General features: G+C 30.9%; 3 protein-coding genes across 4 annotated transcripts in view; 1 reads left to right on the plus strand and 2 right to left on the minus strand.

The window, feature by feature from the left end:
- Positions 1 to 235: 235 nt before the first annotated feature.
- On the minus strand, positions 236 to 2,950 carry LOC135135116 (protein GPR107-like). Its single transcript, XM_064064109.1, has 6 exons — positions 2,619 to 2,950; positions 2,460 to 2,570; positions 2,268 to 2,413; positions 2,042 to 2,216; positions 1,048 to 1,988; positions 236 to 998 (listed from the first exon to the last, which is right to left on the minus strand). Exons 1-6 carry the CDS (start codon positions 2,697 to 2,699, stop codon positions 851 to 853), a joined length of 1,602 nt encoding a protein of 533 aa, XP_063920179.1. The 5' UTR covers positions 2,700 to 2,950; the 3' UTR covers positions 236 to 850.
- Positions 2,951 to 3,046: 96 nt separating this feature from the next.
- On the plus strand, positions 3,047 to 4,628 carry LOC135135146 (glycosyltransferase-like domain-containing protein 1). The gene is made up of 4 exons (XM_064064141.1): positions 3,047 to 3,243; positions 3,293 to 3,569; positions 3,621 to 4,097; positions 4,147 to 4,628. Exons 1-4 carry the CDS (start codon positions 3,156 to 3,158, stop codon positions 4,391 to 4,393), a joined length of 1,089 nt encoding a protein of 362 aa, XP_063920211.1. The 5' UTR covers positions 3,047 to 3,155; the 3' UTR covers positions 4,394 to 4,628.
- Positions 4,629 to 5,378: 750 nt separating this feature from the next.
- LOC135135248 (uncharacterized protein) overlaps positions 5,379 to 15,988 on the minus strand; it is a 252,781-nt gene continuing 242,171 nt past the window's right edge. For both annotated transcript variants that reach the window (XM_064064271.1, XM_064064272.1), the window contains exon 4: positions 5,379 to 6,432. In XM_064064271.1, the coding sequence (XP_063920341.1) occupies positions 6,235 to 6,432 (198 nt within the window). In that variant the 3' untranslated portion in view covers positions 5,379 to 6,234. The remainder of the gene's footprint in view (positions 6,433 to 15,988) is intronic.

Raw genomic sequence — 15,988 nt, forward strand, 5'->3', positions numbered from 1 at the left:
TTTTTGAAATTCGGAGCAATTTTTGGTTATGTTTGAAATCTGTTATAAAATTTTACAGAGATATAAGAAAAGTGCAACTGAAGTCCTTACTGAAATTACACAAATTGGAAAATCACTCGAAAAATAGAAAATGATTCAGTACTACGGTTTTCTAATACTACTACATAATATAAACTTTTAAATATTGAACTTTCTACTTATGTAATCTTTAAAAAAAAGAATAAAAAAAAACGAGCACTTTTAAAACTGTTTTTCTTTATTTTTAAATTCATATGTCACAAGGCCTTAATTATAACATTTTGATGAATAGAATTTGATGGTCATTAACCTGTGGTTTCGGCGATAAAAATGCACAGCTGAGATTTGAAAATAATAAGGAAATTGTTTATTAGATGTTGAATATAATCTTATTCAGTGTCAGTTAGTGTAAAATTTATTAATTTATTAAATGTAAAATTGTGTACGACTATGTACAATTAACCAATCACCAAGAAAGATGTGAGTTAAATCAGTACCTACCACTTATGCAATAAACACTAAAAATATGGAATTAAGAAGATTGACTCCTCAGTGCAGGAGGATAACCATGTTTGACGCTTAGGGCACAAAATTAAGCATTTTCTTGAGTCTTTCTGGTAATCTAAAACTTCTTAACTCAGATTTATTAAGATTTATTGTTATATTACACTTCACTGAAAAAATCAGCAATAAATTACAAGAAATGCATTATTTTAAATCTGAATGAGTAGCCATAACAAAACTGTGTGCATGAAAAATGACAAGCTAAAACACTATCACAGTAGGACAAAGAAGTTACAATGTTAAAGCCTCATTTTAATATAATACAAAATTAGTCATACTCATGACTGCTTTCAGGCTGGCCCAACAACGCGTCTTTCTCTTCTTCAGTTACTTCTGTCAACGTTGATTGCAGGGGCACTTTGATTATTCTGGAATTAACTTTGCTTAAACCTTCAGTAGCTCCCGATTCAGTAAGTCTGTAAGATAAACTTTAGTACATAAAAACTACCACTAAACAAATCTTACACTTTATCAATTTCTTCATCATCGTCGTCATCATCGCTGAGTGCAAAATATGGATTATGAGCTGCTGGTCTAAATTTGTACGCTGTTAGTACAAAAAAGACATAAGTAGCCATTTCCCTAAACATTTCATCTAACCATCCATACTGGAATGGCACTGTCATTTTCAGCAGATAAACAATAATCCTAGTGGAATAAATGTAGCACACAATCATCACATAAAAGTGTCTGAATAATTTCAATTTCCGCAAATTCATTGCCGCTTTCCCATCAGTTTGCGACGCCTCTTGCAAGTGACGAATGGACCAAACAACTGGGAACAAAATGCAACCACAACATAGCAAATCCACAAGAATAAAAACATTTCTCCAAGCTACATGCTCTCGAGCCCCTTCTTCACTCTCTTCTAAAATAATTTCAGCAACATTTGCTAAAACTTGTAATGGAATAACTGCCATAAAAAGACGTTTATCTCGTGGTGCTAGAACGTGTTTTATGAAAGTCCACCCTGTACCCACGAGTACCAACACAATGAAAAGCAAAGCTCCTTTTAATAGATGAGCAACATAGAAAAGCACAGCCCATGTTGCTAAATGCACACCGAGTCTTTCAATATAGTGGTAATTTACTCCATGGAAAGCTAAAGAAATTGCTTTCAGAAATACCAAAACGGCCATCATGTAGTGAATTTTAAAAACTGGATGCCTTGATTGTCGTAACAGGAAAACCCAAAACATGCCAGAAAGAAGAAATAATATTGCCATCATGGAGTATAAAGCTGGTAACGGCATGTCACCAGCAGAAAGAAAACTGCTCATATTGTGTTCGACAATTTCAATTGTAAAATCAACAGAAACCTCTGTACCAGGGTGATAATTAGGGCAGCTATGGAAGTATAAATTGTACAATCCTTCTTCAGCCACTGTGGCAACGGACAATGTGAACTACAAATTAATTTTCGTTTAAATATTATTAACAAGGATAAATAATTTCTTACGCTAGCATTATAATAAGTCTTTCCTTTGATCACTTCTGACGTTATGTCAAAATTCAAGTTGCTGCAATGATCAGCATCTTGTCTTTTTTGTCGATGGACTGATAACAAAGTGGGAACATCATCCCTGTTCTTATAAATATGTACAAGCTGTTGGTCCTCACATTTAATTTTTAACCTAAAATGCGCCATGTAGACGTACATTAACAAATTATGTTAGAATACATACTTTTTGGTTTTTAATTCTAATATAAAGTAAATAATAGCCTGATCATTTGCTTTGCTAATAGGATCTTGTAAAATGCAACGATCCGGATGGCTATCCAAATATGGATTCATAGCGTCATTTATAGTACGATCTAAGCTAAAGCCAAACTTTTTTTTGCATTAGTTATGTCCAAACAGTATTGTGATCACTTACCACTGCAGAATCATTTTCCGGAGTGGCTCGGAAATTCTTTAACTGAACGTCTAAGATGCCTCCTTGGTAAAATCCAAAGGTGCTTAAGGCTATGTACTTACGTCCATCGTTCTAAAATCATCAAGATGTACAACGAAGGATATAATTCTAGTGACTTACTGTGATATCTAATTTGTGTATCCGTCCCAAACAACACATGCACCATAGAATGAGTAGGAAAATTGTACTGCTTATTGCCATTTTTGACACGTGAAGAGTGATTCAGAGATTTTAAAATTGATTATTGTTCATGTTTAAACTTGCGATGTTCTTGTGAGGTACTAATTTTTAAGCTTCTTATTTTATAATTCTCATAACACAGAAATTACACATATCTTTAGATTCCTTTTAGTGTACATTAAATGAAATCAAATTTTCGGCAAAATCCATAAAAAAACTTCACTAAGTAAAATTATTACAAACGTCAAAAATTTACATCGACATTTAACATGACATTAGTGATTTATGGACAGAGATACAGGTTTGCCAATATAAGATCACCGTGTTTCCCTTAGTTTATTTAGGGATTTTTTTAGCACCATTGTCAATGTGTCAATTGTCAAATTGAGCTATCAAAACAACAAAAAATCATGTAACCTCACTTTTAACAAGTTGTGTCTTGCTATCCTGAAGAAAAAGCATCTGACAAGATAGACGATGTCGAAAAGTAGTAACCCAAAGGTTCTTTTTATAGAGCCTTTCTACGGAGGCTCTCATAAGGTATTAATAGATACATTAACAGCACGTAGGTACTTCAACAGTGCTAAGTTTTTTTGTTACACTCGTAATTCAAGGTTTGGTAGATTATACACTGGTTACTTTACCAGCAAAAAAGTGGCACTGGCGGTCTCGGTGTGGTGCACTGATGCTATATGAACAAATACCTTTTGTGAATTCAGAGAGCGTTTTATTTTGTAGTTCTGTTTTAAATTTAACAGAGTTGTTAGGGCTCCGGCCGGATCTCCAGTCCTTAAAAAAGGTTGTTTACTTTCATGAAAATCAGCTAATATATCCTGTTAGAGAGATAAAAGAGAGGGATATTCAGTATTCATACAATCAGATAATTACTTGGTAATTGTATGTAGTCCTGTTAAAAATTTAAACTGAATGTGAATCTTTCAGTTTGTCAGCAGACGTGGTGTTATTTAATTCAAATTTTAACAAGGTGTCCTTTTTGGACAATTTGAAGAAAATTATAAAAATCTTGCCAGATTGTAGACCAAAGGAATTGAAATCAAAAATTGAAGCCAAATGTAAAGTACTCTATTTTCCAGTAGAGTATCCAGAGATATCTGTAAATGATAAACCATCTGAGATACTTCACATTGTTTGGCCTCACAGGTGGGAATTTGATAAAGGGCCAGAGGATTTCTTTAAAGTATTATTTAATCTTAAAGATGAAAATATTCCTTTTCGAGTATCAATTTTGGGGGAGTCATTTACTGATAATCCACATATCTTTTCAACAGCCAAAGAATACTTGAAAGAGGAAATAGTCAATTTTGGTTATACTGATAGTAAAAAGAGTTATTATAACATTTTGTCTTCAGCTCATGTTGTTGTATCAACTGCCAAACATGAATTTTTTGGGGTTTCCATGTAAGTGTTAATGTTCATAATTATCATTTCATTACCATAAATATTTTAGGTTGGAAGCGGTTTATTGTGGTTGTTACCCCATCGCTCCAAATGCACTGGTTTATCCAGAATTGTACCCATTAGACTGTTTATTTTCAAATCTTGAAGATTTATATTCAAAATTAAAATGTCTATGTTTAAATCCGGCTTTAGCGATAGAGGAGAGAAGAAAAATGTGTTTAGACTTTGATAAATATTCCACAGCCGCAGTTGTTTCAAACTTTGTAAAAATAATAAATGATCTTGTATTTTCCTGAAACTGTAAATCCTGTTGTCATGTAGATACGTCTCAAATTATTCACCGTTAAGCGTTCTGACACACTATGCTTTTTGGCTAAAAGTGTAAAATTACGCGGATTTTAGTACAAAATAAATATGTATTTTAATACATATAGGTACCGTCAGAAGGTCACTTGGTATACATATATTTTACATAAAACTTAAATGACTTCTTGATCAAAATTATTCGTTCTTACGACTTATTGACATTTTTTTTTTATAAAATCTAAAAGGACCTAATCTTAGACAGTATTTTTCGCTGTAAAATTAAAACTGGACTTCCTACGTTTTATAATACAGATACCCAAGATCATTGTACGTGTTACAGAATTTTGAAAATTTACAAACATCAGGTAAATGTGTACACAAATTTTCAATAATCTTGACTTTAGAAAAGTAGAAAACATTGAACGGTAATCAAACTTGCAGTCAATTTGTTTTAATTTTTTAAAAAGCTTACTTTGCATCATTCGTAGATTTTTACATATTTGTTGTAGGGGAAAGTGAGGCAGAGTGAGACAAGAGGACGGAATGAAGTATTTCAATAAAATTTGAACGATCTTGTTACATATAGGTTATAAAATTACAAAAGTTTTTTAAAGTTATATGACAATGATAATTTAAAAAAAATCACAGAATTATTCTATGATATTATTACAGGAAAATTTTCTTCAACTGAGTTTAAATTACTAATAAAACTTTTATGTAACATTCTTTAGTAAACATCAAGAATTTTGACTCATTTTATGTGGAACTCATGTTCCACGGGAAACGTATTTTAAGAAATATTCTATCTACTTTTTTATTTGGGGATTTGAAGCCCATTTTTCGGATCAGCAACTCACCTGAAGTGATGTTAGGTGGCATCCCTGTTGATAGCATAGGTGAATAGTTTTTAAATGAAAATACGTAATTTTCGAGATATGTTATATTTATTAAAATATTTAAATATACAGTGTTTCGAAAAACAAAATGGCGACTTACAAATGTTTCCTGAAAACTCATTGTATAGCTATAAACTAGAGTGCAGTCTGGACAAGAATGTTTAATTTTTATGTCAAAAATTTTTTTCGTTATGCGATACTAATACTCAATCTTATCAAAACTCCGTAGTGGTCAAATGGAGTTCTTCAGACACTAATAACATTTGTTTTTTTGGTTAATAATCACAATTATTGATGGGAATAATATTTTATTAAAAAGTTTATTGTAAGATAACAGGAGTTTATAAATATTACATCACACTTGAGCTTGACGTTATGCACACTGTAAAAATCTGACATTTCATGCAAAACTGCAACATTGGTCACATTAAATTTCTTCTCTAAAGCATCATCCAAAAATTGTTGCACTTCCGCTTCGTGGTATACATCTATGTCTACATATGTAAGTACGACTTAGGAAAAAACCCGTTTAGTTATGGAATTTTAAGTACATGGGCAGTGAGTGTTGAATTAACAAACGTTCAACCTGATGCCCTCATATCACAGCTGCTTATCAGAATAACTGAGACCTGACATTAGCACACGTGATCAAATTTTCACAGACATGTTAACACAGATTTTTACTTATGCTAGTAAAAATTGGGTCTGTACAAAAATATGCATAGTAAACTTGCATGTCGAGGCCTCTTCTGTTCAACAATCTGTTTTCGGAATGCACGATGCCATAAGTACTACGATTTCTTTAGGCCAATTGTTTCGGCAGTTTATTATAGTCATGGATTTTAAATAGCACCAGGAGTAAAAAATAATTGATCTCGTTTATTTTTTGCAAACTTCGACTAGACCAACGTTGCCATCGGTCTGCTGGACTTGTATCAAACACTGCGTGGGTGCGTTATGGTGGTCGTTGCTGTGGGCGGAGGAGGTTTGACTATTCCTCTTGCTGGGGTTCCTCCCGATAATCGTAGAGTTCGGAGTAGGGTGTTGCGGAAATCTTCGGAGAAGAGGCAGTAGATGTAGAAGGTGATTGAGTAGTTTGTTATTTCTAACAGATTGGCGATAGCACGGAATACCTGTAACAAGTATAGGTATTCAAAGTTATTATTAAATGTTTTCAGTTGTCCATAAAATAAAAATGTATAAAATGCAAAAATCCTTCCGAATCGAAGCAGATTGCTTATAAAGTAGTCCTATAATTTTTTAGACAAATTTAAGCATTAGTTTTTTGAATATTGTTATAGTCATAAATTAAATAAAGCAGTTATAGTTCTTTATTAATTCGTAGGAAGCGGATCCTACTTAACTCAGTTAATTACAGGAATAACTAAAAATAATGAGACAAAAAAGTATATATAGACACACGAATTGAACAGAGAGTAATTAAGAGTGCTCATCACCTTTAGGTGGGTAAACATCATTTTCGTCTAATAAGTATCCTAAAAATTTAAGAAACTCTTCGAACGAGGAATACTAATCTTACGTCTGTATAATCAGTGTATGAGTAGGAAATTTCTCTTTATTACATAAAAGTTAGGTATCCTTTAGATTGTTTTCTGTCTATGTTGTGTAACATTTAAGGCTACGGAACAAATTAACTCTGTATTGAGTGAACTTGAAACTTGTACAACTTCCGAGAATCTTTAAGAACTCTTGAGAATTTCCCAAAAAGTTAGAATAATAAATAAATAGTATCAAAATTTAAAAATATCCTTGTTCTTGCTGAGAGCAAACTTGGTGAGTAAATAATAATCACTTTCTGTCTATTTTATTACCCAGAACCCAAAATTGTGTTACGTGGTGTAATAAACAAACCCGTCGTTAATTTTTCAGTAGTGGGTGTTGTCTTGAATAATACAAATTAGGAGTAGATGTCCCCAGAAGTGACAAAGTACATATTTACTTGTGGTTTTATAATTTCATGGCCTTTCGTAAGTTATAAAAATATAAAAATACGAAAATGCAAATTGTTCTTTCCTACTGTGTAGATGATTTCTGAAAGTACTAAAACGTTTTCTCTGAAATTTTAAAGTTATCGATAGAGCGACTGAAATTCTAAATAACTTTACACTTTTTATAAACTGTGTTCAAGTTCGATAATATAGAGAAAGTATTTAATAATTTATGTTTATGAAAACCACACGTTTTTTGTTATTCTTCTATCGATACCATTTTCATAAGTATTAGTATTATAATTTCATATTCTGGTGTTACAAATGTGAGTTTAATATGTATATCAACTAAAATAAATACATTTATAAATAGGTACCTGTCTTTTGGAGTTTCGTATTTATAATAGCTTTTTTTTTTTACACAAGCTGCACAAGTAAAGCATACCGTAGCTGATTAGGTTTGATGTTTGCCTCTTAGTGTCCGTCCTTTCTTTGGTGTTAAATCTTCAAATTAAAGCTGACTTATCTGATCTTTAGGAATTTCGCAATTATGTTGCAAAGCCATTAAACCAAGGATAAGCTGTTATATCCGCTGCCGTAGAAACGATTAGCAGAAAAGATCCTTATCACGTAAATTTAGATGCGATGCGAAAAAATTAAAAAACTTGGTATCTATGGGACGCTGTTGACGTAACATCCATAGTAGTTTGTGATGTTTTTGAGTAGCATTTTTTAATGGCGCTGAATTATTTGGCATAGGAGTCACTATTTTAGGTTTAGAAATTTTTTTTGAAATACAGACAAAAAGAATGTAATGAATTCTCGTTGTCCAAAAATAACAACCGTCATGTTGTGTTATCACGTTATCAGTTATAACCTTGCAATATAAAACAGCTTGGTAATAAAGTAGTATCCCATACCCACAAAATCTTTTGTTTGGAGATAATCATAATTAACAAAATATATTTAGAATGTGTCATACTTTTGTAAACAGAACTTGGCCTTTAAACACGGTCATACAAATTCAGTTTCTTAGATAATGTAATTTTGCGAATTTAATTTTTTATGATTACTCGTCTAAGTTAAAATAAAGAAAAAAAAACATGACCCTTTTACGATTTAACCAATAAATGCATTGTTTCATTCAATTGTTTTTTGAGAAAAATTTTGTAATATCTCCATTATTAACAGACTTCTTGCTATGAAATTTTAAATATGTATAACCTGTCCACAAATTTCTTTATACATATCACCCAAGGACAGTTTTTAAACACTTTTGTTCTTAAAACTTTAGTGAAATTTTTCATTATGTATCTTTAAAAATTAATATTTCAATTATTTATGGAAATTTCGAAAAGCGGTTTATCACCAATGTTTTCAGCGTACAAAACTCTGTACATCTCAAAGGACTCGCCGATTTTTTTGTCGAAAATGAGACGCACTAAAAGCAGCTTCTTCGACACAACCATGGCTTTCGTTAAAAGATAACAAAGTGCTCAATTGTAAAATGTTAACTTTTTTCAAAAATCAAAATATCAACGGTAAACAATAAGCGCGGATTATTAAACCACACAAATTTTAAAGTAACTACATCCTCTGAACACCGATATCTCCACATATTATTACCTCTAAGTCTAAGTGTTCGGATGAGAAGACTAGCATAATCAAGGTCGAATATCGTATTGTTTGACCTGTTTAATTGTGTTTACGTCAACCGAATACTCTTCAGTATCTAATTAGGTCTATGTTTAAAAAAATATTGTTGGTAGATGGTGAAAATCTCAATGATTCTCTGGAGGACGACGAACAAAATCCTTTGTGACACTTTATTTTACACATTTGCTAAACAAATGTGACTAACACCTAAAAAGGGTTAGTAAATGTACTTGAAAGCAGGAGTGTGTGCATGCACGCAATAATGACAATTTCGTGCCGACCGCTGGTGGCAGTAGGAAGTGAGATTGTTGTTTAGAGGATTTGAACACTTTAAAATTTTGCGTGAAAACGGGAAAGTATGTTGCGCTACTACCTAGTTAGGTAATGAAGAGTGTTCGGACGAGAAGACGTAAGCACAGTTAGTGAGAATTTAATTTTGGATCAGGACAAACTGATTATAATAATTCCTAAGAATTAGATCTTATAAAGTAAAAAAGAAGTTTTCGATCTGTGTTGAATTTAAATTTCGTATGACCTTTGTTAACTTTGAAGTAGATTTTCTTTGTTATTATTATTATTAGATCCTGGGTGGGGGAAATATTGCAGAGCAATGCCATGATAGGGTCTTGAATATTCTATAGACACGAAAATGATGTCAATGTTAGTTAGAATATCAGCATTTGATGTAACAATAAGAATTTAATTGATAGTAATAAAATATATCTTAGTTATTTAAATTTGGAATTAAAGTAGGTCGTGACAAAAATTGCCATGTTTCAGTGATTCAGCGATTGATAAGGTTTTGAGTTCAAAGTTACAATCACAGTTTTAAATTTGTCCTAACTAAACGAGGGTTTAGTAAGCTAAGATAAATGTTTTTTGATGTCACACAAAAGCTATAGTCGGAGTTTATTGTGACCGATATGATTTAATTTTGAAAATTGTAGTGTATAATTTATTTGCTTTTTTTTCTATACATCATTTGAAACCAGGTTTAAAATATCATTCGTTATTAAGAAACGAAAAAGTAATTACATACATTTAATTAAAATATGCAAATGAGATCATAATTTTAAATTAACAAACTTTCAGTGTCAAGAGATATATTTTTGAAAGTTAGTTTACCTTTAATTAGAACACCAGTGTTGTGAAATTTGTGAAATAATTAAGGACACAGAAAAAATGTGGACGTGGTCATGTGACGCTTTTTTCATCCTCATTTAGATCTATTACCTACAACTCTAAAAAGATTAGAGTTTAGTAGGTAGTTTTGTAAAAAAACAACTATCATTAATAAAATAATTTCGGGTCACAAGTAACTGAATACGAAGTAAATTTAAAACAGTCAAAAAGGTCCTTAGTGTTAATGGCTAAGATTTGAGTATGTTAACATATTTTTCCACGAATCTTCCTTCATTGACACAGTTATAACATGAACTAAACAGCAAAGTAAACATGTATTTGAGTAACAAAATTTCCTTCAGATTTCTCATTTAAACGTCGCTGGTAAATGTATGGAGAAATTTCGATCGTTTGTATGATTTTTCAAAAAAAAAAAAAAACAAAATTGTCTTATTAATTTAACGCAAAATAATCCTACAAAATATTTTACTGCTAATGACATTTGTAATATGTATTTAATAACATTCTGTAATAAATAAATAAGTAGTCAAAAAACTGTTATCACTGTTAGTAGCTTTTTCAACAATAAGCAAATCACCTGTCATTGATTCATTACAGAAAATGATGTAATTAATCTGCGCAAGTTGTTTTTGTTTTTAATTGCAGCAATAACAAGCGTGTAGGTACAAAATTATTTAAAAGAGGCGTAAAAATGACAAATTACATGGCTTCATTACAAAAAACACACAAGGGTTCATACCATACGCACTTTACATGTTGGCAGTTTTAAATCTTTTTAGCTTTTATAGGCCTAAACACAGTAAACATAAAAATAATTTGAGGTTTACAACTTTTTTTTTATTTTTGCAAACTTGAATACGTGATGTAGAGACGATGATTGCATAGAACACTTGAATTTTCGTTGGATAAAAATAAGCAGTCGCTTTATCTTTTTTGTTGTTTTGCAAGAAATTAAATAAATACACTGTTGCATTTTAATGACAAAAATTGGCACTGCTTGTTTCTGGTTCATTCCGGATACTATTCATTGCGAAAATTGCTCCCTAAATAAATGTTATTGCTACTAAAATTGTTGCTACAACCATGAGTTATTCATTAGAGAGCATATAGAACAGCTTTGTAAATATAGATACTGCATGCGTACTAATTTGGCACATTGTAGTTTGCAGCTCTCACATAAGTTTTAATTATTCTGTTTCAGAGAAGGTCGGATAATTAATTCAATATATGTAAATTTTAAATGAAATGTTATAATTTAATTAAAGGGATACTTTGAGAATGTAACTATAAGTCGTGTAAGTTTTAATTTCATGTGTAAAAATTTCAATTTTTTTTACTCTCGTTAATGTTTGTTAGATAATGTCCCTGTTTGAGGTTTTTCCTTGATTAACACAATGGCTGCTATAAATTAAATAACAGAATAATTCATGAAAGCCTAAAATCTACCCCTTTATTATTTTTTATCAAAAGCGTTGTGGGTGAAATAGATAGCAAAAACTCGACAAGCAAACTGTGTATTTGCATTTTATTAATGAAATAACCGCACTGGTAGCGACTCGAAATTGTATCAGGATTATTCTGCTACAAGCGTAAATTAAATCTTTCTACACAATAAATAGTCTACCAATATGTAAATTTTTGTTACATTATGTATAAATGAATAAAGTTTGCTAGATTCGAGGAGTTGATTATGTGCCAATTAAAAAGTAAAACAATAATAATAATAATGTAAGTTAACATATAGAAATACATAAACTTATTTTCAAAAAAAAAAAAAAGTTTTATGTGCACACAGTTTTCGTTAGTTTGTTGTTTTTAATGACTGAACCATGCAGTTACAGTTGAATTATTTTTAGATTCGTGCAAATTAATGTAAGGTCCGTATCACACAACGCATATTTTTGTTCCTTGCGTCTCTTCAGGTGCGGTGAAACCACCAACTTCAGCAAATGAATTGCAAAATAAAAAATACATTTAAAATGTATAAACATTTATTAAAATTCTTTTTCAGAAGCAATTTAAATGGAATGCGAGTTGCCCAGGTCTTTCCAGTTTAAGAAACAATTTTTCCTCTTCGTAACAAATCGTTTTATAAAAACCTGAAGTTTTTGCAATCGATTACAAAACTTTTAATGAGAGACCAGAATAAACATTCAAATCAATTTTCAACATTTAAATTAATGAAATCCGAAAGATGTTCTTTAGAAGGTCAATAATCGCTTTACAGATTCGTTTAATTTGAAGTGATAATTAATTTTTTTGGATGCACGTGCATAATTATTTATTTAGTTTGAGCGTCTGATTTAAAAGACTTTTACAGAGTTTTCGTCAGAAATTTGTGTTAATATTTGGGAACTGCGACATAAGGTATTTAGGATATAAGGTTAAAAGGTAACATGAGTTGAAAACCCGTATAAATTCCGATTTAAGTATTCCTTTGCCAGGAAATGGTCAACTGGTATTTAAAAAGGTATTTGTATTTAGTAATGAGTTAACATGAAAGTTAGAAATCTATCAATCCAAGATTTATTATCATGTGGTTCCCCATTTTATTCTTTCAATATTTTTTAAAATACACTTTCTAAATGTATTTACATATTGATATGATTATTTAATTTATTTTTAAACTGATGATGCTTGTTCAGTTTGACGGTGATGATCAAATAACTCAACTAAACAAAAAATCAACTTCTAGATTGAAAAAAATGTATTAGACCGACAGTTTTTGCTTTCAAAATGACATATCTTATACTTTATCGTTTTGGATTAATTTTCTTGCAACTATTTCGTGAATTAGGTGTAAGCACCGTTTTTTAACTTACACACCCTCAAAAATTACTTAGAAATATGAAGAATCTGCGCAGTGATAATCATAATAAAAACACGATTTTTCTCATCGACGAATGGTATCAGATTTTATTGATACAAGCCTTGTTTATATTTATCCAAGTGTGCACTTAAGTCATAATTATGTAACTTTTAATGTTATTTTGATCAGAATGCAGCTGATAAAATCTTAAAAATTTCCATAAAGTAATACGAAATTTTGTTTTGATTTATTCTTAAAATAAAAACAGTTAGTATTTTTTTTTCGAATTTAATGATCATGGGAAAATAACCACTACATTTGGTGTGCTTTTACAGTGAAATGTAATATTTTCCTGTTGTTTTTTACTGCTATCTCTGTTATCGAATATCTGTGTTTAAACAACATATTTAGCTTTCTGAAAAAAAAAAATTATAGAAGAAAGTAATCGTAATTTTCTCACGCGTAACCAACCTTGTGTGAGTAAAAGATCCAGTTTATTTTCAAGAACAGAACAATTTATTTAACGTATTAAGTAAACAAACTTTTGCTAGTTTATTTGTTAAACAAATGTAAATATTTTGTTAAATAATACATCATTTATTTATTATTTATTTTGATTTTAATATGATGTATCTAAATAGCCGTGCCCCTGTTTATGGATAAATATATCTATTTTGTTATGCACCATGTAACACAATAATCACTACTGTGTTCTCACCCTTTTATAAAAAATATGCAGTTAATTTGTAAAATATATCAGTCCAACTATTAATTTTTGTTGTGAAAATATATTTCTAGAATACCAACAATATCGCATTTTAGAATTGACTTACATTTAATAAACACTAATTTAATAATATTGAATCCGTTAATGATTTGATAATTTGATCACACAAGTTGTGCGAGACTGCATTGTTCTTAGGTCAACCCTTATGTGTTTAGTTCAGAATAGGGGTTATTAAACCACATGTAACGGAGCACGTTTCGCTGCACCTTTAAACTCAGGTTCACTTGAAAAATTTTAAAATGATGCTAGACATTTTTTGGAGAGGATGAGTGGATAGCGTTTTACCGTCTTCACAATAATTTTAAAGTATAGCGAAAAATTGAAAGAGTGAGTTCCGATCTTCCATTTTTAAATTCTGCAAGTCATAAACGGTGAAAAAACATGCCATTTGTAAAAATCATCCTCTCATAATATTTAAGAAAACGCAGGAACGGTAACATATGGAGAAAATATTTAAATGATTGTAATTTGAGTTTGAAATTTAAATTTTATTTTTGGTGGAGGCGCCGGGTTTGATTTTTTGTCGCGGCCGATTTCTTAAAAAGATACTTTTTTAATGCAGGGTTAGTGATACTGATAAGAAAACGATAGATACTTCTGGTAGATCTCAGTGTCGACTAATAATTTTTAGAACATAGAGTGCGTTGGATAACTGGCTGATTTCAGTTTGCTCGAAGTTTCATGACCCCTAGAGTATGAAAAAATAGGTCCCTGTTTTCGTTTGTCTGTCGTGTGTCTGTCTGCCCGTCTGTGTAGATTTTTTTAGATAGTCAATCTCCGAAACTACCGGATCGATAGTTCCCAAATTTTATACGTATTTTAGAAATATCGTGCTAACACTGTAACGGCTTTTAATTTGTCTAATTATCACTACCACCACGAAGAGTGTGATGGCATCATCATAAAATTTTGGATCGTAAATACTTTTTAAATTCTACAAAACAAGATACTTCTGCACTTGTGGTTTATAAATCCGCTTTGAATTTTTCCCCTAGACACTCAGATTTTGGGCAAAAATCCAAAGTGAATAACAATCTTTTATGTTGGTGTTGCGTATAGTCTAGAACAAAACTGTATAATTTATTTGTATAACCGTTATTTTTTTTTCAATAACTCATATGTCCATTATTGATATATGTAGACAATTACAGGACAAGCCACTAAGCGAGCGTTCGTCGATATCTCATTAATTATTAGAAGTAGAAAAAAAGTCAAAGACCAAAATTGTGCGGTTCTTTGAGGAACTATACTTTAAAATTATTTTTAACCATACAGAGTGTTCTGTTTTTAGCGCGTAACACACAACTTAGTTTTTTTAAATGAAACATCCTATACATTTTTACATATTTTGATTGACCTCTTCTTAGGCTTTACAATCACAGTTTATTTTTGAAATTCCTATGCGACGTTATCATGTTATAAAAAGAAAATCACTATAGACTTGTTCTAAAAGTCTCCCTTATATTTCAGTTTTTTCAAATGGAACACCCTGTATTTTATTACTGCATCTTACTCTATTTTTTGTCCTCATGCTTCTAATATGTACATACTCAGCAAAAAATACAATAAGATTTTAAAAATAACCTTACTGTGATTTTTTTTGAGAAAGAGGTCAATTAAAATATATAAAAATATATATAGAGTGTTTCATAAAAAAAAAGTTGTGTGTTACGCCTTAAAAACGGAACACTATAGATTTAAAAATAATTTCAGTCCTCAAAGAACCGTAAACTTTGGTTAGTAATTGGACAATAATAATTGATGAGATATCGAGGACCGCGCGCCTAGTGACTCACTCTGTACACTGTGGGGCTATAAATAAAGGAAGAGCTCGCCTTAGAAAGTTCAGGCAAGATTTATTTAAAAAAATCTGAGGTGAAGCCATCAAATTTTTGGAAGGAATTGTGAATGGCGGATTTTCATGTACTTGGTGTGTAAATTGCGAGCATAACATAAAATCCGACTGCTGGAGTTAACCATGCAATATTGTCGCAAAAAAGTTTTGGCCTTCTGGGTTTTTAAAAATTTGGTGTGAAAGTGAAACTTCTGAGAAAAATAAGAGGAATAATAAAAAAAGTGTAGTAAGAAACGAATAGATAGAGAAAAAAAGAGAGAATTAAATCATAATCCGCCACTAATTAATGAAGTCATAAATAAAGGATACGCGGAAGTAGGTCACTAAAACAAGAGAAAGTGCAAATAAGGTATAAGGAAGCGACGCAGAGGCAGATCATTGAAAACGTGGGACGCTACAAGAAACAATATTCTAATAAAATTGCCAACTAGTAAACTGATCAATATAAATTGTGTAGTCCTTGAGAAAACAACTCATTGGAATTGTAAAT

The sequence above is a fragment of the Zophobas morio genome, unplaced genomic scaffold (genome assembly GCF_036711695.1).
Source record: "Zophobas morio isolate AGI-343-1 ecotype UQ-CSIRO unplaced genomic scaffold, CSIRO_AGI_Zmor_V1 ptg000024l, whole genome shotgun sequence".
In the NCBI taxonomy this organism is placed as follows: Eukaryota; Metazoa; Arthropoda; class Insecta; order Coleoptera; family Tenebrionidae; genus Zophobas; species Zophobas morio.